The 27,302-nt window shown below is 56.6% G+C and overlaps 1 protein-coding gene across 4 annotated transcripts in view; it reads left to right on the forward strand.

Annotated features, from left to right (window-relative positions):
- Positions 1–27,302, forward strand: part of OTOF (otoferlin) — a 103,304-nt gene that overhangs the window by 62,112 nt on the left and 13,890 nt on the right. For 2 of the 4 annotated variants that reach the window (XM_005576346.5, XM_015433903.4), the window contains exons 9-30: positions 1,856–1,987; positions 7,182–7,244; positions 7,630–7,714; positions 12,413–12,572; positions 13,381–13,567; positions 14,043–14,229; positions 15,599–15,822; positions 16,298–16,406; positions 17,136–17,316; positions 17,405–17,525; positions 19,032–19,132; positions 19,275–19,365; positions 19,494–19,610; positions 19,740–19,892; positions 20,224–20,413; positions 20,502–20,626; positions 22,687–22,821; positions 23,516–23,677; positions 24,253–24,372; positions 24,789–24,950; positions 25,062–25,224; positions 25,707–25,837. In XM_005576346.5, the coding sequence (XP_005576403.3) occupies positions 1,856–1,987; positions 7,182–7,244; positions 7,630–7,714; positions 12,413–12,572; positions 13,381–13,567; positions 14,043–14,229; positions 15,599–15,822; positions 16,298–16,406; positions 17,136–17,316; positions 17,405–17,525; positions 19,032–19,132; positions 19,275–19,365; positions 19,494–19,610; positions 19,740–19,892; positions 20,224–20,413; positions 20,502–20,626; positions 22,687–22,821; positions 23,516–23,677; positions 24,253–24,372; positions 24,789–24,950; positions 25,062–25,224; positions 25,707–25,837 (3,099 nt within the window). The remainder of the gene's footprint in view (positions 1–1,855; positions 1,988–7,181; positions 7,245–7,629; positions 7,715–12,412; positions 12,573–13,380; positions 13,568–14,042; positions 14,230–15,598; positions 15,823–16,297; positions 16,407–17,135; positions 17,317–17,404; positions 17,526–19,031; positions 19,133–19,274; positions 19,366–19,493; positions 19,611–19,739; positions 19,893–20,223; positions 20,414–20,501; positions 20,627–22,686; positions 22,822–23,515; positions 23,678–24,252; positions 24,373–24,788; positions 24,951–25,061; positions 25,225–25,706; positions 25,838–27,302) is intronic. The other 2 variants (XM_065527278.2, XM_015433905.4) reach the window with 1 other exon arrangement.

A 27,302-nucleotide genomic window follows, 5' to 3' on the forward strand; every position in this document is an offset into this window, starting at 1 on the left:
TTTTATAGAGCTTTCTGCCGTTGAGGATGCATTTTGACACACATGATCTCATTTAACCTGCACACAACCTTACGGGTAGTTGGTATCTCTGCTAGTAGCTGAATAACACAAGGCTATGTGGTCATTTGCTCTCACACCTGGCAACATCTCAGGTCTGGGGTTCAATGCCAAGTTCAGCAACCCCCAGTACATGCCTCTATCTATCCTACCACGGCCACCCTGACAGGAACTGACACCTCCAAATCCAAATGAGACCTGGTGGCTTAAAATGAGCGTTCGGGAAAAGCAGTAGTGAAGTCAAAAATTACCGGTACTCTGGCTCTCTCTCTGTCTCTCTCTCTCCTCATATCTTTTTATCTTAAAAAGCCAATAATCGACTGGGTGCAGTGGCTCGTGCCTGTAATCCCAGCACTTTGTGAGGCCAAGGCAGGCAGATCACCTGAGGTCAGGAGTTCAAGACCAGCCTGGCCAACATGGTAAAACCCCATCTCTACTAAAAAAAATACAAAAATTAGCCAGGCAGGGTGGCACGTGCTTGTAATCCCAGCTGCTCGGGAGGCTGGGCCAAAAGAATCGCTTGAACCAGGGAGGTGGAAGCTGCAGTGAGCCAAGATCACGCCACTGCACTCCAGCCTGAGTGACAGAGAGAGACTCACTGTGAAAAAAAGCCATTAATCATTGTGGTAAGCTCCACAAGGAAGAATTTGTTGCAATCCCACCTGTGCCTGGCTCCAGCAGGTTTCCAGGAAACATTTGTTGCATGAATGAACAACTGAAAAAGGGCTTCCCAGGATATAAGTAAGATTGCAGAGAGCTGGATGCCATGTAAAGGACACAGCAGAGTGCATATACAACATATAATCAGTAGGCTGAAAAAGGCGGCTCAGGCAGGCACCAAAGCCACACTGGCCATTCAAACAAAGAAATTCAGCAAAAGGAGAAGGGGCAGGAATGTGGAAAGGGCGGGCCAAATTCCAGAAACGCAAAGACATATCAGAGGCTTGCAGGCTTACATGAGAATTCCTCAGGAAATTAAATGCAAGTTAATGAAGACTTTAAAAGCTTTATTCCTGAGTGCATGAAACCTATGACACGGGTTTGGCAGCTCTTTCTGAAGCAGAGACATCAACGCTAGGGAAGAATGCAGGGCACTTGGTATCACCTAGGAGCTTTAAAAATACAGATGCCAGGCCGGGCACGATGGCTCATGCCTATAATCCAGCACTTTGGGAGGCCGAGGCAGACAGATCACTTGAGGCCAGGAGTTTGAGAACAGCCTGGCCAACATGGCAAAACCCCATCTGTATAAAAAATACAAAAATTAGCCCAGTGTGGTGGTGCACGCCTGTAATCCCAGCTACTCAGGAGGCTGAGGCAGAAGAATCACTTGAACCCAGGAGGCAGAGGTTGTGGTGAGCCAAGATCATGCCACTCCACTCCAGCCTGGGCAATGGAGTGAGACTCTGTCAAAAAAGTAAAACTAAAAATAAATAAAAATACAGATGCCTGAGCTGCATGCCCCAGGATTGGATTGGATTGGTCTGGAGGTGGCCTGAGCATCAGGGTTTTTAATGCCTCTCCCTCCCTCCGGCCCAGCAAGTTAAGTCTAGTGAACACTGACTTAGAGGTTAGCCAACTCATACTCCTCTACAAATGAAGACACTGAGGCTTGGAAGGAGAAGGAGCCCAGGATCACCCAGCAGATGAGAGGCAGTGGTCAGAGTGGAGTCTGGAGGCCAGCGCTGGCTCCCGGGCCCTCACTCTGACTCTGCTGCCCCAGCCCCTGGACCTTTGCGGAACTGGGCTCCTAGGCTCAGGCAGCTTTCCTTCTGGCTTCCCCTTCTCCTGCCTATAGGTCAGCATCACGGTGATCGAGGCCCGGCAGCTGGTGGGCTTGAACATGGACCCCGTGGTGTGCGTGGAGGTGGGCGACGACAAGAAGTACACGTCCATGAAGGAGTCCACTAACTGCCCCTATTACAACGAGGTCAGTGGCCCTGTGGGGAAAGGAGCCTCTGTAACTGTGGCAGGAGGGTGGGTCCCAGTCCTCCCCAGGAGAAACAGGAGTGGCTGGGAGTCAAGGAGCACACACGGCTACCAGCAGGGGTGACCCACCCTGTTACAACCCCCAGGACACTGACAAACAGAGCCACATCCTCTGAATCCTCTGAACCCCCCAGTCTAGAGCGCAGACTGACACTGGTCTTTGAAGTGTGCACCACCTGGGTGCCCCTGTGCAGACCCCAGCAGTGCCTGTGAAAGAACTGCCCCCACCCCACTCCCCAGGAGGCCTGGTCCCCACTGTTTTCCAGGCCAGAGCCCAAGGACAGGGCTGCCTCATTTCAACCCATGGCGACATTGGCACCATTAGTAAGCACTTTCTACCAGCCAGGCATGCTCCTAATTGCTTCTGAACTGGACCATCCGAAGTTGTCACTATCAATTTCCTTTTACACAAGGGGACAGTGAGACTTCTGAAGGCAGACCTTGTCCAACCTCACAGTGCCAGCATTGCCGTTGGCATGCTGGTGGGGTTCTGCCCTCTTGGCTCGGCTCCTTCATGGTTGCCTGAACTTCTGTGGGTTTCCCTCCAGAGCACTGGCCTTGACTTTGGGGTGTCAGAGAGAAAACATTTGGTACCCACTCCTATTCTTTCCAGCCATTTGAGGCCACATCAAGGGTGAGGGAGCTCAGAGACCCTCTACTCCAATCTCCCCATCTTACAGAGGAGGATACTGAGGATCCATATGGAAGGGCCTTGCCCACAATCTCAGAGAGTGTTGCTGATGGAGCAGGGGCCAGGCTGCCCACCCAGCTTCCAGCCCAGGGCTTTGGCCACCATCACAAATGTGGCACCTTGGTTCCCAGGCTCCAAACAGGACCCCATCATAATCAGCTCTGGGGAGGGATATGAGAAATACACTCACTCATCCAGACCCAAATAATGGACTTAGAGGCATGAAGAACAGCGGAAGTGAGACTTCTAATAATGGTCTTGAAAGACGGAGTGTCTGGTAGGCAGGCACACCCGGGGCAGTCACAACATGTAATTTATCTCCTAGCATGCATGTCCCTCCCCCAGTTCCCCATTGGTCAAGTACTATGGGGTTACAATCTTCCCTGACATCGCCTAAGCTTCATTTTCCCCCTTATAAGGTTATACCCGACTCCCCTTCCCCATTTAAGTTTCAATTTCCCAATAACAAAACCTTTTTCCCTTTTATGGGCTGACCTCTCCTCTACATTCTGTTCACTTATTGTGGCCTAGGTGCATAAGCCATGTGGTTTGTTACATTCGCAGGTTGGATGCCAGTACTTAGACTTATCATGTCTTGAAAATGGGCCATTTAAAATGTTTTCTCACCAGGATGCCCAGGCCTTTCCCAGATGCCTGAGCACACATCAGACTAACCCAGAAGCCACTAGCCTGGGCTCTGCCATCCCTTTCCTGGAGGGTTCCCCAGTCTGTTTCTCCTGGTGGCTCTAGGCAGTGAGGGGTGCCAGGCTGGCCCAAGTAAGGCAGCTGAGTTCCATACCCTGAGGTGGGTGAGGACGGAGGTGTCCCCTGTAGCTTGGGGGAGGGCATTTCTCAGGCCGCTCTGAGAGTCCTTGGACTGTGCACCTGCAGGAAGAAAACCCAGGCCCACCTCTGCCCTTCAGCCCAGGCCTGGCCGAACCCTCCTTTGTGACCACAAATCAACTCTGCTCTCCCAGCTGCTTTCCCACAGGCCCCCAGAGCTGGACAACCTGCTCAGGACCCCTCCAGCCCCAAGGACATTCAGGATTGACATCTCTGGCCTTACGTTAGGACACATCCTGACTGGACAAGCCTCTGCCTAGAAAAGCATCTGTGTCCCCATGACAGGCATGGAGACAGGTCCCCGTGGCCCCTGTGGTTATTCGATAGCAGTGAAGCCACTTTTGTTGACTTAAGGGATCTCCCTCCACCAGGCCCACGCACCTTGGGTTCCATTCAAATTACTTCCTCTTTCCCAAGGGCACAGAGCTGCTCTCCCCACTCTGTGGCTCCTCCAGAAAACTCCCACTCACCTGGCAGGGCCCAGCTCCAATGTTCTTACTACTGAGCAGCCTTGCCTCCTGTGTCTGGGTCAGAGTTCAGCACTCCCCTTTCTCTGCAGTGTTAATGTCCCAGAATTGAGGTTGGTCCTCTGTGTCTCTGTCCTCCTGGTGGACTGGAGGCTCCCCATCTCCTGCCTCGCTGTATTTGTTCAGAGCCAGGCATGTACTCGGAGGGGTTCAGTAACACTCACCCAAAGGAAGACACAAACATCCACGGAGCATCTGCCGCACGCCAGACGGTGGCACGTGGGGCAAGATGGAGGCTGCTGAGATGAAGGAGGCACAGTTTCCACCCTGCACAGGTCCCTTCCTCGTTTCAGCCTAGAATCTTTCTAAATTCCCTATTTATATCCTCTAAGACTATTCATTCTGCTCATCTTCAGATGATTTTAAATGTGTCTCTGATCACATTTTTGTTCTTTTTCACAAACCTAAATAGCTCTGATTTTGTTTCTGTTTCCTCTAAACCAGGGTTTCTCAAACTCAGCACTGTGGATATCTTGGACTGGATAATTGTGGTGGGATTGTCCTGTGCTGTGTAGGATGCGAGCAGCATCCCTGGCCTCTACCCAGTAGATGCCAATAACAACTCCCCTTAGTTACAGCAACCAAGACTGTTTCCAGACATGCCAAATGTCCCCCGAAATCGCCCCCAGTTGAGACCACCATTCTAAACTATCTTGCTATGATTCCTTCCAGCCCCAAATCAGCCTTTCCAGCCCCAAAGCTTTCTTTCCCTTTTCTTATCTTTCTATGCCACATTCCTTTTCAATGAAGGGCATCCTCCTCGTCGTGGGAATGTATTATTTCTGACTAATTATCTGAGCTGGCAGGAACCTTCCTTTGGCTCCATTAAAACAACAGAGGGAGGTGGGAGCAATCAACATGACTTAGCAGGTATCTAAGCTATTACCAAAGGAAAATATGCTCAGGAAATACCAGGAATTTGATTGCAGACAGCTCAGAGAGTTCGGGATTCTGGCCCTAGCTCAGCTAGCTCACTCCCCTGGGGCTGGCACAGCTGTGGGCACCTGGCCTGATCGCCCTGCCTGGCCCTGAGCCTACCTGTGTGCAGGGAAGCTCACAACCTTTGCCCTTCCAGAACAAGCTGGCCATTCACAAACCAGACTAAGGCTCCTTTTCTGTGTGTCCTGTGTGTGCATCAGGCCCCGCCCTGGGCATCTCGGGAGTGCCGCCATCTTCCCTCCTGCCAAAAATCCACCTCTCCCCTTTGCCTTGGATCCTTCTCTTTCTACAGCTCAAAGAACCTGACATTGCACAGCCCAACTCTGTCTTTGTTTTTATTCCAGCCCCTTCTCCTTTGCCTGTAAGGTGTTCTACTCCAGCATATGCTAAGTACAACCATGAAGACCCATGTGTGCTCAAGGACAAGAACTAGGAGTCTGTCACCTCTCTCTGGGCCTTTCCTCATTCCCACACACCTCTCCAGTGACCTCCTTTTTCCCTCCTCCCCTCCACAGTCAGACCACTTGGCTTGTTCTCACTTCCTCCCCGCAGTCACTCCTCAGTCTCTGCAGGGTTTCTGCCTCTAGATGTCATTGACACTGCTCTCCTCAAGGTCACCAAGGACCTTGCTGTTTCTGAGTATAATGTCCATGTCTTCCTCCTCTCCCTTGATCACCCAGTTTCTTTCATCCCACTGCCTGCTGCTCCTCTTGGGGGCCCCTCACCCCACTCTCCTGCTTCCCCTGTCTCTCCAGTTCCATCTCCCTGGCCTGACTTCTTGGCTGAAAGGCCATAGCCTCTTGGAGCCCTGACCTGGGCCTACTTCCCCTCCCATGCTCTCCCCAGGTACCTCCTCCATCCCCAAGGTGTCAGTTACCATCTTGTGCTGATGATTTCCAAATCCATATCCCCACCCGCCTCCCCAGAGCTTCAGAACCCCGGCCAGCACACCCTGGGCCTGTTAGTGTCGCGCACAGCCTGTTTACCGTGTGCTTACCGTGGGTGCACACCTGGGTTAAAGATTTCACCAGGTTGTCTCATTGCAACTTCACAACCACACCTTGAAGACCGCATGTGAATGGCACCCCTGGAGCAGTTCAGCACGACAGCCCTGGATCATATCTCCACATTCATAGTATAATAGGTAAACTGAGGCTCAGGCAAGAAAGTGATTGGCCCAGCAGTAACAGCCAGGTGGGGCTGGCTCTGAAGCTTTACCCTCAGCGCTCAAGGGCCAGCCCCCCACAGCCAGGAGCACGTTCTCTTCGAACATTTACCCTAAGCACGTTGGAAACATTTCTCCTTTCTTCTCCTTTCTCCCCCACCACAGTTCACCAAAGCAGCAGCCCCTCTACTTACTGCCCCACACCCTCATCCTCAGCGCCTGCACACCCAGGCCAGGGGAAGAGATGGGGACTGCAAATGCGCATGGCAGCCCACAACACCAAAGGACAGTGCACGCCCATGGCATTTCACAGGGACTGCCAACTAAGTGCTTTGGCACACCATGGTTCATCTGCTCTGAGGCTTGCGTTATTTTACAGCTTCACCTCTCTGAATTTGGGATGTGTCTCCTAGGCAGCCTTGTGGCTTCATGGCAATGTCCATGTGGCCTGTTAAACCGTAGTATATCTTACAGCCAGTAGCCACTTTAGATTTGGTAAATTATGTTACATTGTCTCATCAGAGCCTCATAACAAGACTCTGAGGTGGGTGTCATTATTCCCATTTCACAGCTCAAGAAACTGAGGTTCAGAGAATGTGTTGCTCAAGGCCACACAGCTAGGAAGGTGCAGAGCGGGGACTAGAACCCAGGTCTCCTCGCTCCCTGGCCCTGTGCCTCTTCTGAGCACAGTACAAGGGCATAGGCTCTTCCACCTACTGTTCCCAGTTCCTTCCCCACCCCACACTAGCCAGCACTAGCTCCACCTAGGGGATGGGGCTCTGCTTCCTACCACCCACCACCAGGGTCAATCAGGATCAGACGAGTTGCCTCTGCTGCTCCTCTGAACTTTGGGGCTCAGGGCAAATGGCTGGGGTGCAGACAGGCACTGCGAGGAGGGAGGGGCCCAGCACTGCCTAGGCTGTTGCTGCTGCCCACAGTGACAGCAGGCCCGGATCCTTCCCCTCTCCAGTACTTCGTCTTCGACTTCCATGTCTCTCCTGATGTCATGTTCGACAAGATCATCAAGATTTCGGTGAGTGGGGAGCAGCCCCTGGCAGGCAGGACCACTCCCTCAAACTGCACCTTTGTGCACACTTGAGAGGAGCTCCCTCTGTCTAGACCTGTCATAAAGAGGCAGTGCCGTGCCTAGACACATGGCTGAGCAAGTGGGGCACAGGCTGGATTCTGGCCCCCACCCACCCCCTTTCATCCAGTGCCTCTGAATAGTGTATTCGCCCGTACACGGTGGCCAGCAAGAAACTGGCGTGGGCAGGAGGAGCTGATGCTGAGCCTCAGCAAGCCACCCCACTCTGCCAAACGCCCTCCCGCTTCATCATAAAGCTCAGGTCCCACCACTGCCCCGTGGAAGGCCTCACCCTCGCCCAGCCTGACGGGTGGGCTGTGGTTCTGCCTGAAAGGTGATTCACTCCAAGAACCTGCTACGCAGTGGTACCCTGGTGGGCTCCTTCAAAATGGACGTGGGAACCGTGTACTCGCAGCCAGGTGAGTACCTGCGCATGGCCAGTCAGTCGAGGTGTACACGGCTCAGGGAGCATAGTGCACAGGGCCCTTCACGCTGTGGCAGTTCCTGGGAAAAGCCTGGCAAGGACCACAGTCTGACGACTGTTAGTACACACAGCCATCTGGCCTGCGGAGAAGTGGCGCGCACAGTCTGTACACAAATGCAGTGAGCAACTGCGCACCCAGTCTGGTGGGTTCTCATTCATAATTAGGTCGGTAACTCCACCCAGAGCCTGGAAGGAGCTCCATCGCACGCTCAGGAGCGCATGGCAGGCTGGCGCATCACTAGCCATAGGCAGGCTGACGGGTAGTGGTAGAGAATGCAGTGAGAGAAACCCGTCACAGCCTGCAGAGGGGCTGTGCCTCCTGGGCTGGCACCCGCTGAGCAGAAAGGAACTCCCTTCCACCCCTCACAGGACCCTGCCATCCCCTATTACAGTTGAGGCTCAGAGCCAGGGCTTGCCCCAGCTGCACAGCTGGTCAGGGGTGAAGTCAGGCTGCGTGTCCCCAGAGCCTCGCTGAGCTCACTATCCAATCTGAACGCGGTGATGCTCTCAATCCAGATGTAGTGTGGTGGCCTCTGAGGGATTCTGGTCTCTGAAAACACTTCTTACAAGAGCCCCAGGCTCTTGGGCAGCCATGTGGGCTCCATGGTGTCCTGTAGGCCAACACCAATGGGGTTGGCAAGGGAACCCCAATGGGTGGCCCAGAGGGCTTGTGAGGTGGGCCAGGCAGAGGAAGTGCCTCAGTCTGCCAGATGACAGCTCACCCCGTGGGCAGGTTAGGGGCCATCCCGTGTCCCTGAAGTGAATGCACTGCTCAGAGTGCTGTAATGACCCCATTAGTCCCTTTGACAATGACAACATAATTTCACCCAATTGTCACATTTGACCCTCACAAAACAGTAATGTAGGCAGCAGCGTTTCTTCCCATTTTGTAAATGAGATAAATGAGGCTAAGAGAAATGAAGGGGCTTGGAGATACCACTAAACTAGTAAGTTGAACAAATTGGTGATCACTTGTGGTCAACCTAAGAGATGTCCGCTGGCACACATTACAACTGTGACTCAGACCAGGGAATCTAAGTCCAATACCAAGATTATACATATAAAAATCACAAGATCATAGAACACTCAAGCTGCCCAAGACCTGAAAAACATCTAGTCCAGCCTCTCTGTGAGGATAAACTGAAGCCCAGGGTGTTGAAGGGGTTTGCCCACCATCTAGGAGTAGCACCCCTGTCTCCGGCTCCCAGACCAGTACCTTTGCCACCACCCCACACATGCCATGGCCCTCAGCAGAGGGCAGCCCTGCTGACCGTCAGTGCTGTGGGGAGCAGGGAAGAGTCGGCCTCCTGCCATGTTGCTTCCCTGGAAGCATGCATAGCTGTGGACCACTTGCGTGGAATGACTGGCATCCCTGAGGATGAGCTCCTCCCAGGGCTCAGCAGTGGTCCTGGTACCATTGGCGGGCCTGAGGCCAAGAGCCAAGAGTCAGGGGGTAGAGAAAAAGGCAGAGGTTAGTCTAATATGGACCTCTGGGCTTCTGGGTAGTAAAGTCCTGGTGAGGAAACCACCAGGGCATCAGTAAGTACCAGACATTGGGCTAAGCTCACTGTCCCAGCAGGACTCACCCTCACAACCCCATGTAGGCATCATTCCCATTTCACCATAAGGAAACTGAGGCTCAGCAGGCTTAAAGAGCTGGTCCAGGGCCACACTGTGAATAAGGAGCAGAAACAGGATGTGGGCCCAGGTCTGGGTGAGACCAAAGCCCAGGTCTCCACTCAGGTAACCCAGCTTGAGATTCGCTGCTCCTGTTGAATCCAGCCCTAAGCCTGGTGCCCTCTCAGGGACAGAAGAGCCTGAAGTCACACGGGTCCTAGAGTTGAGACCCAGTGTCTTGACTCTGATGTCTCCAGTTTGGCTGGGGCTTCTTGATGAGTCCTTGGTTCCAGCCAGGGCACTGTTGGACAGCATGCTCTCAGAGACACTCCTGGGTGCTGCTGGGAAGCTTTGGGTGGTGTCAATATCTCTTGGAACTGGAAGGGGTTTCCCGAGAGACACTCTTCTCACCCTGGCAGGACCACATTTGTCATTTGTACCACCAGATGCAACAGCAGGAAACTGTTTACTCTTTGCTACTCTCTGTTGGGAGTGAGGATGGGCCATACACTCATCCTTATAGATCACAGAGGAAGTCTGGGCCATACACTCATCCTCATAGATCAAAGAGGAAGTTGGGGCCATAGCCGTACACTTATCCTCATAGATCATAGAGGAAGTTGGGGCCATACACTCATCCTCATAGATCATAGAGGAAGTCGGGGCTATACACTCATCCTCATAGATCAAAGAGGAGGTCTGGGATGCAGCAACTCCCCAACTGGGCTAGCCTTGACTGGCAGGTGTCAGCCCCAGGCTGAAGGGAGGTGAAATGTTTCAGGCTGGTAAGCATATAGCTCAGGGTCTCATGTGGTCCTTGTATCTCTAGCCTGAGATCACACAGTATTGAGACTAGAAGGGCCTCAGAAGTCATCAGTCAAGTGTTAACCTGATGTAGGGACCCCCACAGCACCATCTCTGATTGGTCATCTAACCTTACTTAGTCCTCCCAGAAATGGGGCACTCACTACCTCTTATTTTAGATATCTTCACTTTCTTTGGGTCATCTCAAAATCTGTTGCCCTGTAACCTTCACCCACTTTCACAGGTCTCTCTTTCAGGACAAAAAGAAAAATAGCCTTTAAATTTGAAGGCAAATTTTACATTCCTCCTGAATCTTACTCTCTTTCCTTTCTAAATGTCCCCAATTCATCTAACCATGCACACCTCTATACATCTACCCCATATCCATCCATCCACTCACCCACCTATCTACAAATCCATCCACCCACCTGTCCACAGATCCACCCACCCATCCATGTATCCATCCATCCACCCACCCACTCATATATCCATTGGTCTACCTACCCACCCATCCACGAATCCATCCACCCACCCACCCATCCACAGATCCACCCACTCACCCATATATCCATCCATCCACCTACCTACCCATTCATATATCTACCCCCCCAGCCATCCACAGATCCATCCACCTACCCACCCATCCACAGATGCACCCACCCATCTACACACCCATCCATATATCTACCCACCCACCTGTCCAGATATTAATGGCTCCTTCTATCCAATAATCCATCCACCATCTGTCCATCTATCTCTCAGCCAGCCAGGCAGCTCACCACCCATCCCTCTGCCCATTTCTGCACCCATTTATTGAGCGATCTGTCTATCTCCTCATCCGACACACATCTGCTCTGGCAAGACCTGAAGTTCCTGGGATACCTGGGACATGGCCCCTACCGGAGGCCTGCCGGCCTGGCTGAGGCTCTCCAGTGACTCCTCACCCATGTGCCTTCCTGCCTTCTTGCCTTGCTTGTCCCTCTCTTCAGACTCTACTGTGGCATTATCTTTTCTGAGACACTGGTGGCCTGGCTATTCTCAGAAAGGCCAACCTCTGCACACAGCCCCTAACATCTCTGGGAGCCCACCAGGGCCACAGGCTTGCAGGACGCAGGCCTGGGCTACAGTAGAAGGTGGAAGAGGAGGGAGTGAAGGAGGGAGTGAAGGAGGGAGGTGCTGAGTCCCAGAGAGTTCGGTGCCCACAGAACATCCTGGGAAGCAGATTCCTAAGGCACAGTGATGCGCTTCCCTGTGCTTGCCCACTGGGCTTAAAGTAAACCTGAAGGAGCAAATCCTTCCTAAAGTGCCTCCTTCCCTGACATCTGTCCTTCCCTCCACACAGTCGTAGGCCATAGGACACTGGGATGAGACTGCCAGTCCCTGTCTTTAGGAGACTCTCAGTCTAAAATCAGAGACAAACAATGCCCAGATGAGCACAGTGCACAGTGAGATGGGAAATGTGCACAGAGAGCACAGAGAACAAACACCAAAGAGCCCAGGATCAACTCTTCTGAGAAAGTCAGGGAGGGCTGCATGGAGGAGAAACTTGAGCAACATGAGTAGAAGTGTACAAATTGAACAGGGAGAGAGAGAGATGGAGGTGGAGAGAGCAGGAATGAGGGCGTTCCAAGCTCAAAGAGCAGCAGATGTAAAGGCATGGAGGTATAAAAGGGCAAATCCGCAATACATGTTCAGCAAGGAGGAACACAAGGCTGGGTGGGCTCAGCAGAGTGAGTCAGGGAGCACTAAATCAGGAGCCCACAGGCCGTGCCTTTTGTCTTTACCCCAAGGCACTGGGAAGCCCCAGAAGGAGCTGAAGATGGGGAGCAGGAGCATGAGCCTCTCCACCTGGGAAGACCCTGTGGGCGGCTGTGTCCTTCACAGCTATGTGAAGGCTAGCTGACTGGGGTGGGGCCATAGAAGAGGCCATAGGCAGAAAGAACCCAATTAGGAGGAGGCTGTCGCACTTCCAAGTCACACCACTCATGGGACGTATGTCCATGGCTGGGCCATCCACCCACTGCCCCAGCTCCAGAGGACCTCAGACTCTATCACCCCCTGGACTAGGGACAGGCAGAGCCGTGGTCCCAGGTCTCGGGACTCTAGGGGCCAAGAGAACATTTGGCTCTGCCACCCCTTGGCCTCCCCTGAGCACTGGGAGACGCCCTGGGTTGGGGGATCTGGTGCAGTGCTCCCCCCCTCACCACTGCAGAGCACCAGTTCCATCACAAGTGGGCCATCCTGTCGGACCCCGACGACATCTCCTCGGGGCTGAAGGGCTACGTGAAGTGTGACGTCGCCGTGGTGGGCAAAGGGGACAACATCAAGACGCCCCACAAGGCCAATGAGACCGACGAAGATGACATTGAGGGGTGAGGCCCAGCTACCCCAGCCCCTGGAGTCTGAGCCAGCCCTTCCTTCCCCCAGGGAGTTCTCGATGAGGGTTTGCTCAGAGTACCTGCCACCCATCTCCCTCACCCTGCTCTCGCCCACTCTCCCAAACAGCCCCACTCTTCCGAGGCAGGGCAGGGGCAGCAGGTGATGGAGGATGACTGAGAATAACAGTCCTTTGACATCCTTTCTGCCAGTGAGAAATGGGGTGGGAAGAGTCAATGCTGGCAGACCAGAGCCAGCAGCTGCTGGGTCCTGAGTACAGCAGCAGGATAGTGCTGGGAGAGCCCCGGTTTCTTCTGGTGTGCCAATTCCAGGCAGCTGATAGCAGCTGTTGAGAAATATTCTGTGACCTTGTCTGGAGTCAGTGGATGAAAGTGCTGGGATCAATGAATCCTGTTTTTGTGAGCTGGAGGGTACTATGAAGTTTTTGTTTACGAAACAAAAGATACGGCACAGTACTATAAAACACTGATGATAATACTAAGACCATATCCCAATGCACAATCTACAAAGCACTCATGTGTTAGCGTGCTTGAGCCGACCATATACTTGGGAGGTGGGTATTACTACAGCCACCTCAACAGTGATGAAATGGCAGCTCAGTGAGACGGGAGATTTGCCCAGAATTCCACAAGGGGCAAGTTCCATGAACGCAAGTGTCTCATCCCAGCATAGCTCCCCCAGCCGTCCCTTAGACTGTGCCAGGACCCAGGGGTGTGTAGATGCCAGGACGGGGGCTGGGGACCTGGACCTGGCCACAATGGCCCTGGCTGTATGTGCTGGCAGGAACTTGCTGCTCCCCGAGGGGGTGCCTCCCGAACGCCAGTGGGCCCGGTTCTATGTGAAAATTTACCGAGCAGAGGGGCTGCCCCGTATGAACACAAGCCTCATGGCCAATGTAAAGAAGGCTTTCATCGGTGAAAACAAGGACCTCGTGGACCCCTACGTGCAAGTCTTCTTTGCTGGCCAGAAGGTACTGGGGTATGAGGTACAGGAGGCGGGGGCTGGGTGACAGGCATCACAAGTGCAGGCTGATGGGCATGGGGCCTGGGGCAGCTGGGCGGGTAAGAAAAGGCTGGAAATCATGTCGGCCAGGGATGGGCTTAGAGGATCCTCCCTGCCTCCTGGAGTCCTTAGACTGAGAGCTACGCAGGGGGCATGAGAGGGAGGAGAGGTTGGGGGTGTGGGAAGGGTGAAGACAAGTCCACACACAGGCATGCACGCACACATGCACCCACTCACACACGCACGCACACCCACTCACACACGCACACATGCACCCACTCACCCATGCACACATGCACCCACTCACCCATGCACACATGCGCCCAGTAATACACGCACACATGCACCCACTCACACAGACACACACACGCACTCACACGCGCACACATGCATCCACTTACACACACATGCCACGCCCTCACCCACGCTCCCCCTTCCACCAGGGCAAGACTTCCGTCCAGAAGAGCAGCTATGAGCCCCTGTGGAATGAGCAGGTGGTCTTTACAGACCTCTTTCCCCCACTCTGCAAACGCATGAAGGTGCAGATCCGAGACTCGGACAAGGTCAATGACGTGGCCATCGGCACCCACTTCATTGACCTGCGCAAGATTTCTAATGATGGAGACAAAGGTCAGCAGCAGGAGACTGGGTGTGCTGGGGGGCAGGGAGTGGCCTGAAGGGAAGGAGTAAGTGAGACCCCCTCTCTTCACACCACCACCATCAACTCCGGACCTCAGCCTCACATGTGCTTCCAGGGCCTTGCCAGCAGCCCCTGCCTCAAGGGGAGGGTGTGGATTTGTGGCTCAGGTCGGCTCAGAGCTGGCCTGAGCCCAGCTGATTGGATTTGACAGTTAGTAGTTGTGTGACCTGTTTTCCCATTTTTAAGTGAAAATAGTAATGATTATATGATACAATAATTATAGTATGAATAGGCATATCATTGCAGTGTATATACTGCATTTGTATATAATTACAGTGTGTATATATGTAATACTTAATAGTAGTGCCTATCTGCAGACTCGAAGGGACTGACCACCTCCTAGGATCCCTGCCCTGTGGTGGGTTCCAAGGACATAGAGTGAGATAAGAATCTATTCCTGGATCAAAGTGCTCACTGTGTATTAAGGAGATAGATGTGCTACCACATGGTCAAAACATAAGGCAGAAGACACAAAAGGCCACATGTTGTCTGATCCATGTATGTGAAACATCCGGCAAATCCAGAGACAGAAAGTAGATTGCCGGTTTCCAGATGCTAATGGGAGGGGATTGGGACCAACTGCTAAATAGGTGCAGAGTTTCTTTTGAGGGGGTGGAACTGTTCTGGAATTAGATGATGGTTTTTAACATAGTAAATATACTAAAAACCACTGAAATGTACACTTTAAAATGGCGAATTTTATATCATGTGAAGTATATCTAAATTTTTAAAATACTATAAGTGTGTTTTTTAAAAAAGGCAGAATAAAAAGCAAATGAACCGAAAAAGCCGGATCTTGCGACCCCTGTCAGAGTCCTGACAGATCTTAGCCATAAGAGAAGGGACTTGTGCCTAGGAATTGTGAAGGCTTCGTGAGGAAGCAGCATTTCACAGGCACAGATGGACAGGAAGGGAGGGGTCTGCACCAGCAGGGTGACCATGGTGGGACAGAGCTGCAAAAATGGCACAGAACCGAAGGTCATGCTGGGGACTTGGAAGGACTAGCTCTGTCCTACAAATAGACTGTTGGCAATTCCTACTCCAAGTTGCAGGAAGCAGAAAGCTACACTCTGCTTCCCCGCCACTTCCAGCTCAGGCCCCCGCAGGGAAGAAATAGACCCAAGAGAGTACTCCACCCCAGCACAGTATAAGAAGGCTGCCCCACATCTAAATAACACACATGAAGTTCTCAGCTCAGCACGCAGGAGCTGGAGGCCAGGGACCCCCAAAAGAGGCCCCTCTTCCCCAGGGAACCCTGGATGTGATACGGCTCCCTCATTTTTCTCCCCATTGCCACAGGCTTCCTGCCCACACTGGGTCCAGCCTGGGTGAACATGTACGGCTCCACACGTAACTACACGCTGCTGGACGAGCACCAGGACCTGAATGAGGGCCTGGGGGAGGGTGTGTCCTTCCGGGCCCGGCTCCTGCTGGGCCTGGCGGTGGAGATCCTGGACACCTCCAACCCTGAGCTCACCAGCTCCACAGAGGTGCAGGTGGAGCAGGCCACGCCCATCTCGGAGGTGAGACCCCAGGCACTGTGCTGTCCCCCAGGGCCTCCAGTTCAGCCTCCTTCCCCCCAAAACACCTGGGTCCCAGACTTTGGCCTGCTGCTGCCCTGTCTACCGGAGGAGTCAGACCAAAGGATGAGGCTCCTCGCCAGGAAGCAGAGGCTCCCACTCAGCCCCCAAATAGGACTCTGCCCTCATTCACTGCCTGCCTGTGCTCTATCTCACGATGGCCACCAGGTCTCACGACAGTGCCACCCCTCCACCCCTCTTCCCAGCCATGGCTGTCCCTGTGGTGTCTGGAGCCAGCCCTGCTTCCATGGATATCCAGGCTGGAGGGCCATCGGGGTATGGGCTGCCTGGCCCCAAAGCTGGGTGGGATGCCCCCACCATCCACCCCCAGGGCCTGTCTGTGAGACGGAAGGAGGCCTGGCCCCCGACCTTCCACCCCTACTCAAGCTCAAGAATGGTTTGAACTGCCTCCCCACAGAGCTGTGCAGGGAAAATGGAAGAATTCTTTCTCTTTGGAGCCTTCCTGGAGGCCTCAATGATTGACCGGAGAAATGGAGACAAGCCCATCACCTTTGAGGTCACCATAGGTGAGTGCTGGGCCCACGGGGGGCTTCAGGCCTAGGTGAGTGCTGGGCCCACGGAGGGCTTCAGGCCTAGGTGAGTGCTGGGTTCACGGAGGGCTTCAGGCCTAGGTGAGTGCTGGGCCCACGGGGGGCTTCAGGCCTAGGTGAGTGCTGGGCCCACAGAGGGCTTCAGGCGTAGGTGAGTGCTGGGCCCACGGGGCACTTCAGGCCTAGGTGAGTGCTGGGCCCACGGGGGGCTTCAGGCCTAGGCTGCAGGTGGTAAGTGTGAGGCTCTGCACCTCAGCCCTGTCCTCATTCCTGTAGGGGATGTTGACCCCTTTCCCCTGAGAGGCCTCAAGCACCCAAGAAACACCTTTATGTGTGCATGTGGTAGACCATGCTCCATAAAGGGGCCGACCCTCAGCTCCACCTACAGGGTGAGGCTGTGTTTGGGACCTGGGGCAGAGGGCGAGGAGAGGCCCTTCCCTGGGCTGCAGAGGAGAGAGTGGGAACTCAGGCCGCGGCCTGGGCCAGGGCTGGGCCTCCTTGCACTCAGGTATCATCAGGACTCCCTGACTCTCAGCAGAGTGGGAACACGGGCACCTCTCTCAGGCTAATGCTGTGTCACATCCGAGCCCCATTCCCTGACTCTCCCTCTTCCTTTTCCCAAATCCAAGGCAGCACCGGATTGGACTGTGGGAGGGGCCTGGGGGGGAACACACTCTAGGCCTTCTGGGCCCGTTCTGCCTCCAGGCAACTATGGGAACGAAGTTGATGGCCTGTCCCGGCCCCAGCGGCCTCAGCCCCGCAAGGAGCCCGGGGATGAGGAAGAAGTAGACCTGATTCAGAACTCGAGTGATGACGAGGCCAGCGATGGCGGGGACCTGGCCTCAGTCTCCTCCACCCCACCAATGCGGCCCCTGGTCACCGACAGGTGGGTCCAACCTCCCATCCCCCTGTGGCCTGGCCCTCCCACCTCCCTGGGCCCCCAAGACCTCACCTCCCACCTCTGCCCACCCCAGGAACTACTTCCATCTGCCCTACCTGGAGCGAAAGCCCTGCATCTACATCAAGAGCTGGTGGCCGGACCAGCGCCGCCGCCTCTACAATGCCAGCATCATGGACCACATCGCTGACAAGCTGGTCAGGGCCAGGCCAGGGGCCAGCAGGGGTGGGGTCCTGGGGGAGAGGGTGCTGTCAGAGGGCATTGCCTGCAACACACAAAGCTGGTCTGCCCAGGCTGCAGGAATGGCCCCAGCAGGACCTCTGTTCCCATCCTCAGCCCCAGGTCCCAGGGCACAGACAAGAGCAGGAGCCACCTCTAGTCACTGCAGCCTCCAGCGAACCCCGGGGCAGGAGTGTTGGGTTCCCTGATTTTTCCAGAAATCTTAAAAGCAAGGCTAGGGAGACAGTTGTGGTGGCTCACGCCTGTAATCCCAACACTTTGGGAGGCCAAGGTGGGTGGATCACCTGAGGTCAGGCACTCGAGACCAGCCTGGCCAACATAGTGAAACCCCATCTCTACTAAAAATGCAAAAATTAGCAGGGCTTGGTGGCGAGCGCCTATAATCCCAGCTATTCGGGAGGCTGAAGCAGGAGAATTGCTTGAACCCATGAGGCGGAGGTTGCAGTGAGCCAAGATCGTGCCACTGCACTCCAGCCTGGGTGACTGAGCAAAACTTCATCTCAAAAAAATAAATAAAATAAAATAAAATAAAATAAAAAAGCAAGGCTAGGGAAGGGAAATGGGGAGAAGGGAGAAGCGAGCAGTGTCTGAAGCTCAGGAGCTGCCCCCTCCTCCTCCGCCCACCCCTCTCCCTGCCTGACCCATGGGCACTGACTGGGCGAGGAGCGCAGCTGTTGGCCTGAGACCTCCTTCTCCCCAACCTGGGGGAGCAGGGACCAGCAGATAATCCCACCCTTCCCTGAGATGTTGCTGTTCCCTGTTGAAGTTCCCTGAAGCTCAGCCAGCTCATATTTTATAAAAATGAATTAAAACCTCCAAAAAAGTCACGGATAATATGAGGTTTGCTCCCAGCCCCCTGCCAGTGTCCTCCTTGTCACCCCTGTCTTGTGACTATAACCACAATTAAAGCCCACAGCCTTTGCAGTGTGACCTGGGCCTGCAGTTGTCTGCAAGGCTTCCCGCTAAGGAGTGGGGTACTAGCTGACCTGTGTCTCCTGTGGGACGTGGGTCTCCCAGCCCTCCCAGTGCTCTCAGAGCCAGAGCCACTCCCTCTTCCCCCAGGCATCTGTTCCCATGCCCTGCCACAGGCCCCAGCATTTTGGAGTGACGTCAGGATCCTGGGTTTCCCTCTGTCTCTGGCCAGCCATGAGCCCCCTGCCTAGGCCTGAGTTCTGCCCAGGCCCTGTGAGCCCACCAGAACCACAGACTCACAGTCCACAGGTGGCTTCTTCCTTCAGGAACTGAAGAACCCACGAACACCAACATCTCCAGGTTCTGAGAACAGAACCTGGGAAATTGATGACTTCCTCATAATGACTGATACTCAGGACAGCCCTAGCAAGAGCTCCCAGATCATGTGGTCCCTCACTCCCCTGATCAATGGGGAGGAGACATTTAGGAAGGCTGGGGAGGCTGAGGAGGCGGGGCTGTGGCCCAGCATCACTGGCACTCCTGGTTCACAGGAAGAAGGCCTGAACGACGTACAGGAGATGATCAAAACGGAGAAGTTCTACCCTGAGCGTCGCCTGCGGGGCGTCCTGGAGGAGCTGAGCTGTGGCTGTTGGTGAGAAGCGGGGGGCGGCAGGTTGGGGCAGGACAAAGCAGAACTGGACAAAGGGGACCCTGCCAGGGCTGGGTAGATGAGGAAGAATCTACAGAGCCCCTGCTTGTCAGGCTCGCTAAATCCCAGCTCCCCCTATCCCCAGCCGCTTCCTCTCCCTCGCTGACAAGGATCAGGGCCACTCATCCCGCACCAGGCTTGACCGGGAGCGCCTCAAGTCCTGCATGAGGGAGCTGGTGAGGACGCGGCTGGACCGCAGGGACTGGAGGGAGGGCCTGGCTGTGAGAAGGTGTCACAGCTGCCTCTGTCATGGCCCGAGCTGTCCCCCAGTAGCTGGGCTCCGTTGACACCCCTTCCCACACAGGAAAGCATGGGGCAGCAGGCCAGGACCCTGCGGGCCCAGGTGAAGCGGCACACGGTGCGGGACAAGCTGAGGCTGTGCCAGAACTTCCTGCAGAAGCTGCGCTTCCTGGCAGACGAGGTGCGGCCCAAGGCGAGGGGGCTTTGCCTTATCCAGGGTTGGCTCTCTGAGGTCCTTCAGGCTCAGGGGACTCAGTCAGGAGGCTGGACCCTCTTACCCGTTGCCCCTGGCCACTCCCCACCCCACCAGCCCCAGCACAGCATTCCGGACATCTTCATCTGGATGATGAGCAACAACAAGCGTATCGCCTATGCCCGTGTGCCCTCCAAGGACCTGCTCTTCTCCATCGTGGAGGAGGAGACCGGCAAGGACTGCGCCAAGGTCAAGACGCTCTTCCTCAAGGTGCTGGAGGGGGCAGGATGGATGGGGGCCTGGATCCTTTCAGAGGAGCAGCAGCTCCACCTGGGGCTGGAGGGCCTGAGTGACAGAGTGAGGCCTTCAAGCAGTAGGTGCTCAGAGAAGAGCTGAGAATGGGAAGGAGGTGGGGGAAGGGGTGCGGAAGGGGTAGGACGGCCCCCTGCCCATCTCCCTGTCTCCACTGGACCCCAGCCCAGCAGGATGCTGTGAAGGGGCAGGGCAGCTCTGACCAGGGCCTCCGCCAGCCCCTGCCCCTTCCCCACCCCGTGGGCCCTGGCAGCCGTCAGGCTCCTGGTGACCCCATGCCCACCCCCAGTTGCCAGGGAAGCGAGGCTTCGGCTCAGCAGGCTGGACAGTGCAGGCCAAGGTGGAGCTGTACCTGTGGCTGGGCCTCAGCAAACAGCGCAAGGACTTCCTGTGCGGCCTGCCCTGTGGCTTCCAGGAGGTCAAGGCGGCCCAGGGCCTGGGCCTGCACGCCTTCCCGCCCGTCAGCCTGGTCTACACCAGTGAGTGAGGACCCCTCACTCGAAGCCTCACCTGGGAGGGGCCGGAGGGGCTGCCCATCCCAGAACCTCAGGCTGCCCTTCCCCACAGAGAAGCAGACGTTCCAGCTCCGAGCCCACATGTACCAGGCCCGCAGCCTCTTTGCTGCCGACAGCAGCGGACTCTCAGACCCCTTCGCCCGCGTCTTCTTCATCAATCAGAGTCAGTGCACAGAGGTGAGGCCCTCGGGGGAGGGAGTGGCTCTGGCTTTGAGAGTACCGGGAAGCCTGTGAGCATGTGGGGCCTGGGACCTGTGGAGCCTGTGAGCCTGTGGGGCCTATGAGCCTGTGGGGCCTGGGGCCTGAAGCCTGTGGGGCCTGTGAGCCTGTGGGGCCTGGAGCTGTGAGCCTGTGGGGCCTGGAGCCTGTGGGGCCTGGAGCTGTGAGCCTGTAGGGCGTGGAGCCTGTGGGGCCTATGAGCCTGTGGGGCCTGGGGCCTGTGGGGCCTATGAGCCTGTGGGGCCTGGGGCCTGTGGGGCCTATGAGCCTGTGGGGCCTGGGGCCTGGAGCCCTGTGGGACCTGGGGCCTGGGGCCTGTGGGGCCTATGAGCCTGTGGGGCCTGGGGCCTGGAGCCCTGTGGGGCCTGGAGATTGTGGGGCCTATGAGCCTGTGGGGCCTGGGGCCTGGAGCCCTGTGGGGCCTGGGGCCTGGAGCCTGTGGGGCCTGTGAGCCTCTGGGGCCTGGGGCCTGGGGCCTGGAGCCTGTGGGGCCTGGAGCCTGTGGGGCCTGGAGCTGTGAGCCTGTGGGGCCTGGGGCCTGGAGCCCTGTGGGGCCTGAGGCCTGGAGCCTGTGGGGCCTAGAGCCTGTGGGGCCTGTGAGCCTGTGGGGCCTGGAGCTGTGAGCCTATGGGGCCTGGAGCCTGTGGGGCCTGGAGCTGTGAGCCTGTGAGGCCTGGGGCCTGGAGCCCTGTGGGGCCTAGAGCCTGTGGGGCCTGTGAGCCTGTGGGGCCTGGGGCCTGGAGCCCTGTGGGACCTGGGGCCTGGGGCCTGTGGGGCCTATGAGCCTGTGGGGCCTGGGGCCTGGAGCCCTGTGGGGCCTGGAGATTGTGGGGCCTATGAGCCTGTGGGGCCTGGGGCCTGGAGCCCTGTGGGGCCTGGGGCCTGGAGCCTGTGGGGCCTGTGAGCCTCTGGGGCCTGGGGCCTGGGGCCTGGAGCCTGTGGGGCCTGGAGCCTGTGGGGCCTGGAGCTGTGAGCCTGTGGGGCCTGGGGCCTGGAGCCCTGTGGGGCCTGAGGCCTGGAGCCTGTGGGGCCTAGAGCCTGTGGGGCCTGTGAGCCTGTGGGGCCTGGAGCTGTGAGCCTATGGGGCCTGGAGCCTGTGGGGCCTGGAGCTGTGAGCCTGTGAGGCCTGGGGCCTGGAGCCCTGTGGGGCCTAGAGCCTGTGGGGCCTGTGAGCCTGTGGGGCCTGGGGCCTGGAGCCCTGTGGGGCCTAGAGCCTATGGGGCCTGTGAGCCTGTGGGGCCTGGGGCCTGGAGCCTGTGGGGCCTGGAGCTGTGAGCCTGTGGGGCCTGGGGCCTGGAGCCCTGTGGGGCCTGAGGCCTGGAGCCTGTGGGGCCTGTGAGCCTGTGGGGCCTGGAGCTGTGAGCCTGTGGGGCCTGGAGCCTGTGGGGCCTATGAGCCTGTGGTGCCTGGAGCTGTGAGCCTGTGAGGCCTGGGGCCTGGAGCCCTGTGGGGCCTAGAGCCTGTGGGGCCTGTGAGCCTGTGGGGCCTGGGGCCTGGAGCCCTGTGGGGCCTAGAGCCTATGGGGCCTGTGAGCCTGTGGAGCCTGGGGCCTGGAGCCCTGTGGGGCCTAGAGCCTGTGGGGCCTGTGAGCCTGTGGGGCCTGGGGCCTGGAGCCTGTGGGGCCTGGAGCCTGTGGGGCCTGGAGCTGTGAGCCTGTGGGGCATAGGGCCTGGAGCCTGTGGGGCCTGTGAGCCTGTGGGGCCTAGAGCCACAGGTCAGCCAGTGCCCTAGTTTCTCAGGGGAAGCCCTGCAGATAACTGTAGACCCGGGTCACACCGGAAAGGCTACGGGCTTTAATTGTGGTTATATTCACAAGACAGGGACAACAAGGAGGACGTTGGCAGGGGGTTTGGGGCAAACCTTACACTGGCCTTGATTTTAAGATTTCTGGAAGAATCAAGAAATCTGTCACTCCTGCCCCCAGGTTCTGTGGAAGTTGAGTGAGTAGGGGCAGCTCCTGTTCTTGCATCTGCCCACCATCTGTCACTTGTCATCTGTCTCCCCACCCCATGCTGCAGGTGTTGAATGAGACCCTGTGTCCCACCTGGGACCAGATGCTGGTGTTCGACAATCTGGAGCTCTATGGCGAAGCTCATGAGCTGAGGGACGATCCGCCCATCATTGTCATTGAAATCTACGACCAGGATTCCATGGTATGGGTGGGCTCTGGTGCCAGGGACCTCAGCAGCACCACACCTGGCCCTTGTTCCCTGCACTCCACCTGCACGGAGGCTGTGCCGGCTACCTCCGCCACCCACCCGCAGAGTTCCTTGGCCAGGTGCTGACTGGGAAGCTGGGAGTGGGGGCTGACACCCAGTCCCTCCAGGTGCCTCCTGCCAGCTTGCGGCAGCCTGACCCCTTCCCAGGCCAGGACATCCTCACCTCCTGTCACCAATGGTCCGAGCCCTGGAGATGTGCTGGCAAGTCCTGCTGTCACTAGCCTCCTCACCCCGGGGCTTCCCGAACCCCGCCCACACTTACCACAACCAGTAACAGCCTTGCCGTCCTCCGTGGAGATTCTGGAGTAGGAAGTAAGGGATTGGGGTGACTCCCGAGAGTTAGTGAGCCACCTTCTCACACACCACCTCAGCTGCGGAGGTGCCAGATAGCCCTGGACTAGACGTAGGAGGACCTCATGTCTAGTCCTGAGCCGGACATCTGCTATTCACTGACTGCTTGGCCTTGAACAAGTGTTTGGTGGGCCCTGAGACTTGGTTTCCCCATCTGTAAAATGCGGTGATCACACCTGTCCCTTACAACAACTCATGTGGCTGTGGTAAGGACTAAACGAGATCACAGGTGTGGACAGCAAGCACCAAGAGGCATCTGGGTTGTTTGCTGTGTCAGGGCAAAGCTGACTTCATGGGCCGGACTTTCGCCAAGCCCCTGGTGAAGATGGCAGATGAGGCGTACTGCCCACCCCGCTTCCCGCCCCAGCTCGAGTACTACCAGATCTACCGTGGCAATGCCACAGCTGGAGACCTGCTGGCGGCCTTTGAGCTGCTGCAGGTGGGACACAGGGAAGAGAGGCTGAGGCCTGGCAGCTGGAGGCTGGGAGGAGGGGCCTAGGGCTGGGGGCTGGGGCCTGGGGTTGGGGCTTGGGGGTGGGACCTGGGGGTTGGAGTCTGGGACCTGGAGGCTGGGGCTTGGGGCTGGGGCCTGGGGCTGGGGGCTGGGGCTGAGGGCTCGGACCTGGGGCCTGGGGGTTAGGGCCTGGGGGTTGGGGCCTGGAGCTGGGGTTTAGGGGTGGGCCTTGGGGGTAGGACCTGGGGGTGGGGCCTGGGGGTTGGAGGCTGGGGCCTGGAGTCTGGGACCTGGAGGCTGGGGCCTGGGGCTGGGGCCTGGGACTGGGGGCTGGGGCTGAGGGCTGGAGCCTGGGACTTGGGGTTAGGGCCTGGGGGTTGGGGCCTGGAGCTGGGGCCTGGGGCCTGGGGGCCTCTCTCCTTCCCATCCTGACCGAAGCTGGGGGAGTGGTTCTTGGGGGGTTTTCCCTGTCTCCCCAGATCTCATGGCAAACAATGCATGGGGAGAGAGACCCTGTCCCTGGGCTCCCCAGTGTGTGACCTATGACCCCCATTCCCCAGATTGGGCCAGCAGGGAAGGCTGACCTGCCCCCGATCAATGGTCCGGTGGACGTGGACCGAGGTCCCATCATGCCTGTGCCTGTGGGCATCCGGCCCGTGCTCAGCAAGTACCGAGTGGAGGTGCGAGGGCCCTGTGTGGCCTTTCTCTTTCAGATGAGGAAACTGAGGGCCCAGGAGGGGAAGTGGTTTCTCATCCCCCTCCCATCACCATCACCAGGAGCCAGCAGCAGACTCAGGCTCCTGCCCCAGCCCAGGGCCTGCCCCCGTCTGCACCAAGTCGCACTCCCATGTCCCAGGACCGTGCCCAGCCCTCCTGTCTGCACCCCTGACTCTGCACCCCTTCTCTGGGCAGCCCCACTCTCATCTCTGGAGGATGCCCCTCCTCTGCTCTCCTGGCCCTGCTCCGGCCCTTTGAAATCTGGGGTGAACTTCTGCCCATGCTACTGCCCAGTTCCTTCTCAGATGGTCCAGCGCCCCTACAGCGGCTCCCTTGACTAAGGGGCTCTCTTCTCTGCACGCCCCTCAACCTCTCCCAGGTGCTGTTCTGGGGCCTACGGGACCTAAAGCGGGTGAACCTGGCCCAGGTGGACCGGCCACGGGTGGACATCGAGTGTGCAGGGAAGGGGGTGCAGTCATCCCTGATCCACAATTATAAGAAGAACCCCAACTTCAACACCCTCGTCAAGTGGTTTGAAGTGGTGAGTGCAGGCCCCGGCGGAGGATGTCCTGTGGCCAGTGTGGCTCCACTCAGCCAGCCGGCTTCCTCTGCCCCTTCTCGGAGGCTCAGGCTCCTGTCACCAACACCCCAGGACCTCCCAGAGAACGAGCTGCTGCACCCGCCCTTGAACATCCGCGTGGTGGACTGCCGGGCCTTCGGTCGCTACACACTGGTGGGCTCCCATGCCGTCAGCTCCCTGCGACGCTTCATCTACCGGCCCCCAGACCGCTCGGCCCCCAGCTGGAACACCACGGGTATGGCCACACCCACCCTGCCACCAAGCCTGGCTCCATGCCACCCAGGGAAGGGCTCCAGGTCTCAGTCCAGTCCAAGCTGTGGCCAGAGTTTGCTCCTTGGGTCTGAGGGATGGCACAGAAGAAGGTCCACGCTGGTGGCCAAGGAAGGCTGCCCAGGGCGACCCCAGCTCTACGGCCAGAGAGGGCAGAGCTGGAGACAGCCTGGGAGGGCCTGAGGGCACAAAGTCCCTTGTGCTGGCTGATGGGGAAGACCCAGGCCTCTCTGCCGCCTACCTCCCGCCGGCCTCCACAGCTCCCCCTTCTCTTGGGCTCTCTTCCTCCCTCCCCATGCCCATCTTTCCTCGCTTGACTGCCCTGTCCCCCTTTCCCTCAGAAAGTTCCAGAATCAGCTTTAGTTCTCTGCACCTTCCTGCCCCGCCAATCTCACTGTTCCTCTTGCTCCTTCCTCTGCCTGTCTGTCCATCTGTCCATCTGTCCAGTCAGGCTTCTCCGGCGTTGCCGTGTGCTGTGCAATGGGGGCCCCTCCTCTCACTCCACAGGGGAGGTCGTGGTGAACATGGAGCCAGAGGTACCCATCAAGAAACTGGAGACCATGGTGAAGCTGGATGCGGTAAGGCGGGTGGGGTCAGTCCCCCGCTGGCTGGGAACGTGCAACTTCATGTGACATGTCCTGTGAACCAGACTATCTGCCCTGAGAGAGAAGGACACTAAGAACCTCCTTTGGCATGTGACTGTTGGGGGCTGACCTTGATTGTGTGTCCAACCAGCTCCACCTAACACTATCCTGGAATGCACGTGCCTGCGTGCATATGTGTGTGTAGTGTGTAAATGTGCATGAGTGCGTGCATGTTTGTGGTGTCCATATGTGCATGTGTGCATGTATGTGCATATGCACGTGCATGCGTGTGTGTGGTATGCATGTGTGCGTGTGTGCATGTGTGCATGTGATGTATGTGCATATGTGCGTGCATGTGTGTGTGGTGTGCATATGTGCATGTGTGCATGTGTGCATGTGTGCATATGTGCCTGTGTGTGTGCATGTGTGTGGTGTATGTGCATATGCACATGCGTGAGTGTGTGGTGTGTATATGTGCATATGTACATGCATGTGTGTGGTGTATGTGCATATGCGAGTGTGTGCATGCATGTGGTGTGCACATGTGCATGTATGTGTGTGGTGTGCATATGTGCATGTATGTGTGCATTGTGGTGTGCACATGTGCATGTATGTGTGCATGTGTGTGGTGTGCGCATGCACATGCTTGTGCATGCATGTAGTGTGTGTACATGTGTGCATGCATGTGGTATGTAAATGTGCGTGTGCATGCGTGCATGTGGTGTATGTGCATTATATGTGTGCATGCATGCACGTGGTATGCATATGTGCATGTGTGCATATGTGCATATGGTATATGTGGATATGTGGATGCATGGGTGTAAATGTGCATGTGGCATGCGTGAGTGTGGTATATTTGCATATATGTGTGCATGTGTGTGTGGTGTGCATATGTGCATGTGTGCATGCATGTGTGTGGTATGTAAATGTGCATGTGTATGTGTGCCTGTGGTGTATGTACATATGTGTGTATTCATGTGTGTGGTGTGCATGTGTGCATGTGTGTGTGGTGTGTAAATGTGCATGTGTGAATGCATGAGTGTGATGTGTGTGCATATATGTGTGCATGTGTGCTTGCGGTGTGCATATGTGCATGTACACGTGCGTGCATGTGGGTGCATGCGTGTGTGTGCGTGCATGTGCACTGGCATGTGGTATGTGTATATGAGAGACAGAGTGAGCCATCACAGTTTATTATAATCACCTGCCATAATTTTTACTCCAACAAATGACACCATAGGTAACGATTCCTTATGAGATCATCAGTGTCCTTTCCAAAGGGTCCTTGGGTTTTCCATTCCAGCCATTCACAAATGACACTTCCCTGGGCTGGGTCGGAGGAGGATTTCCAGGTGGAAGCTCCTTATTCCTCCTGGCTTTCAGACTAAGACCCTTCATCTGCCAGAGAGAGACCTACCACCTGGGGGTTGGGTGTGGAAGTGGCCTACACGCTGCAGAC

This window comes from Macaca fascicularis, chromosome 13 (assembly GCF_037993035.2).
Source record: "Macaca fascicularis isolate 582-1 chromosome 13, T2T-MFA8v1.1".
In the NCBI taxonomy this organism is placed as follows: domain Eukaryota; kingdom Metazoa; phylum Chordata; class Mammalia; order Primates; family Cercopithecidae; genus Macaca; species Macaca fascicularis.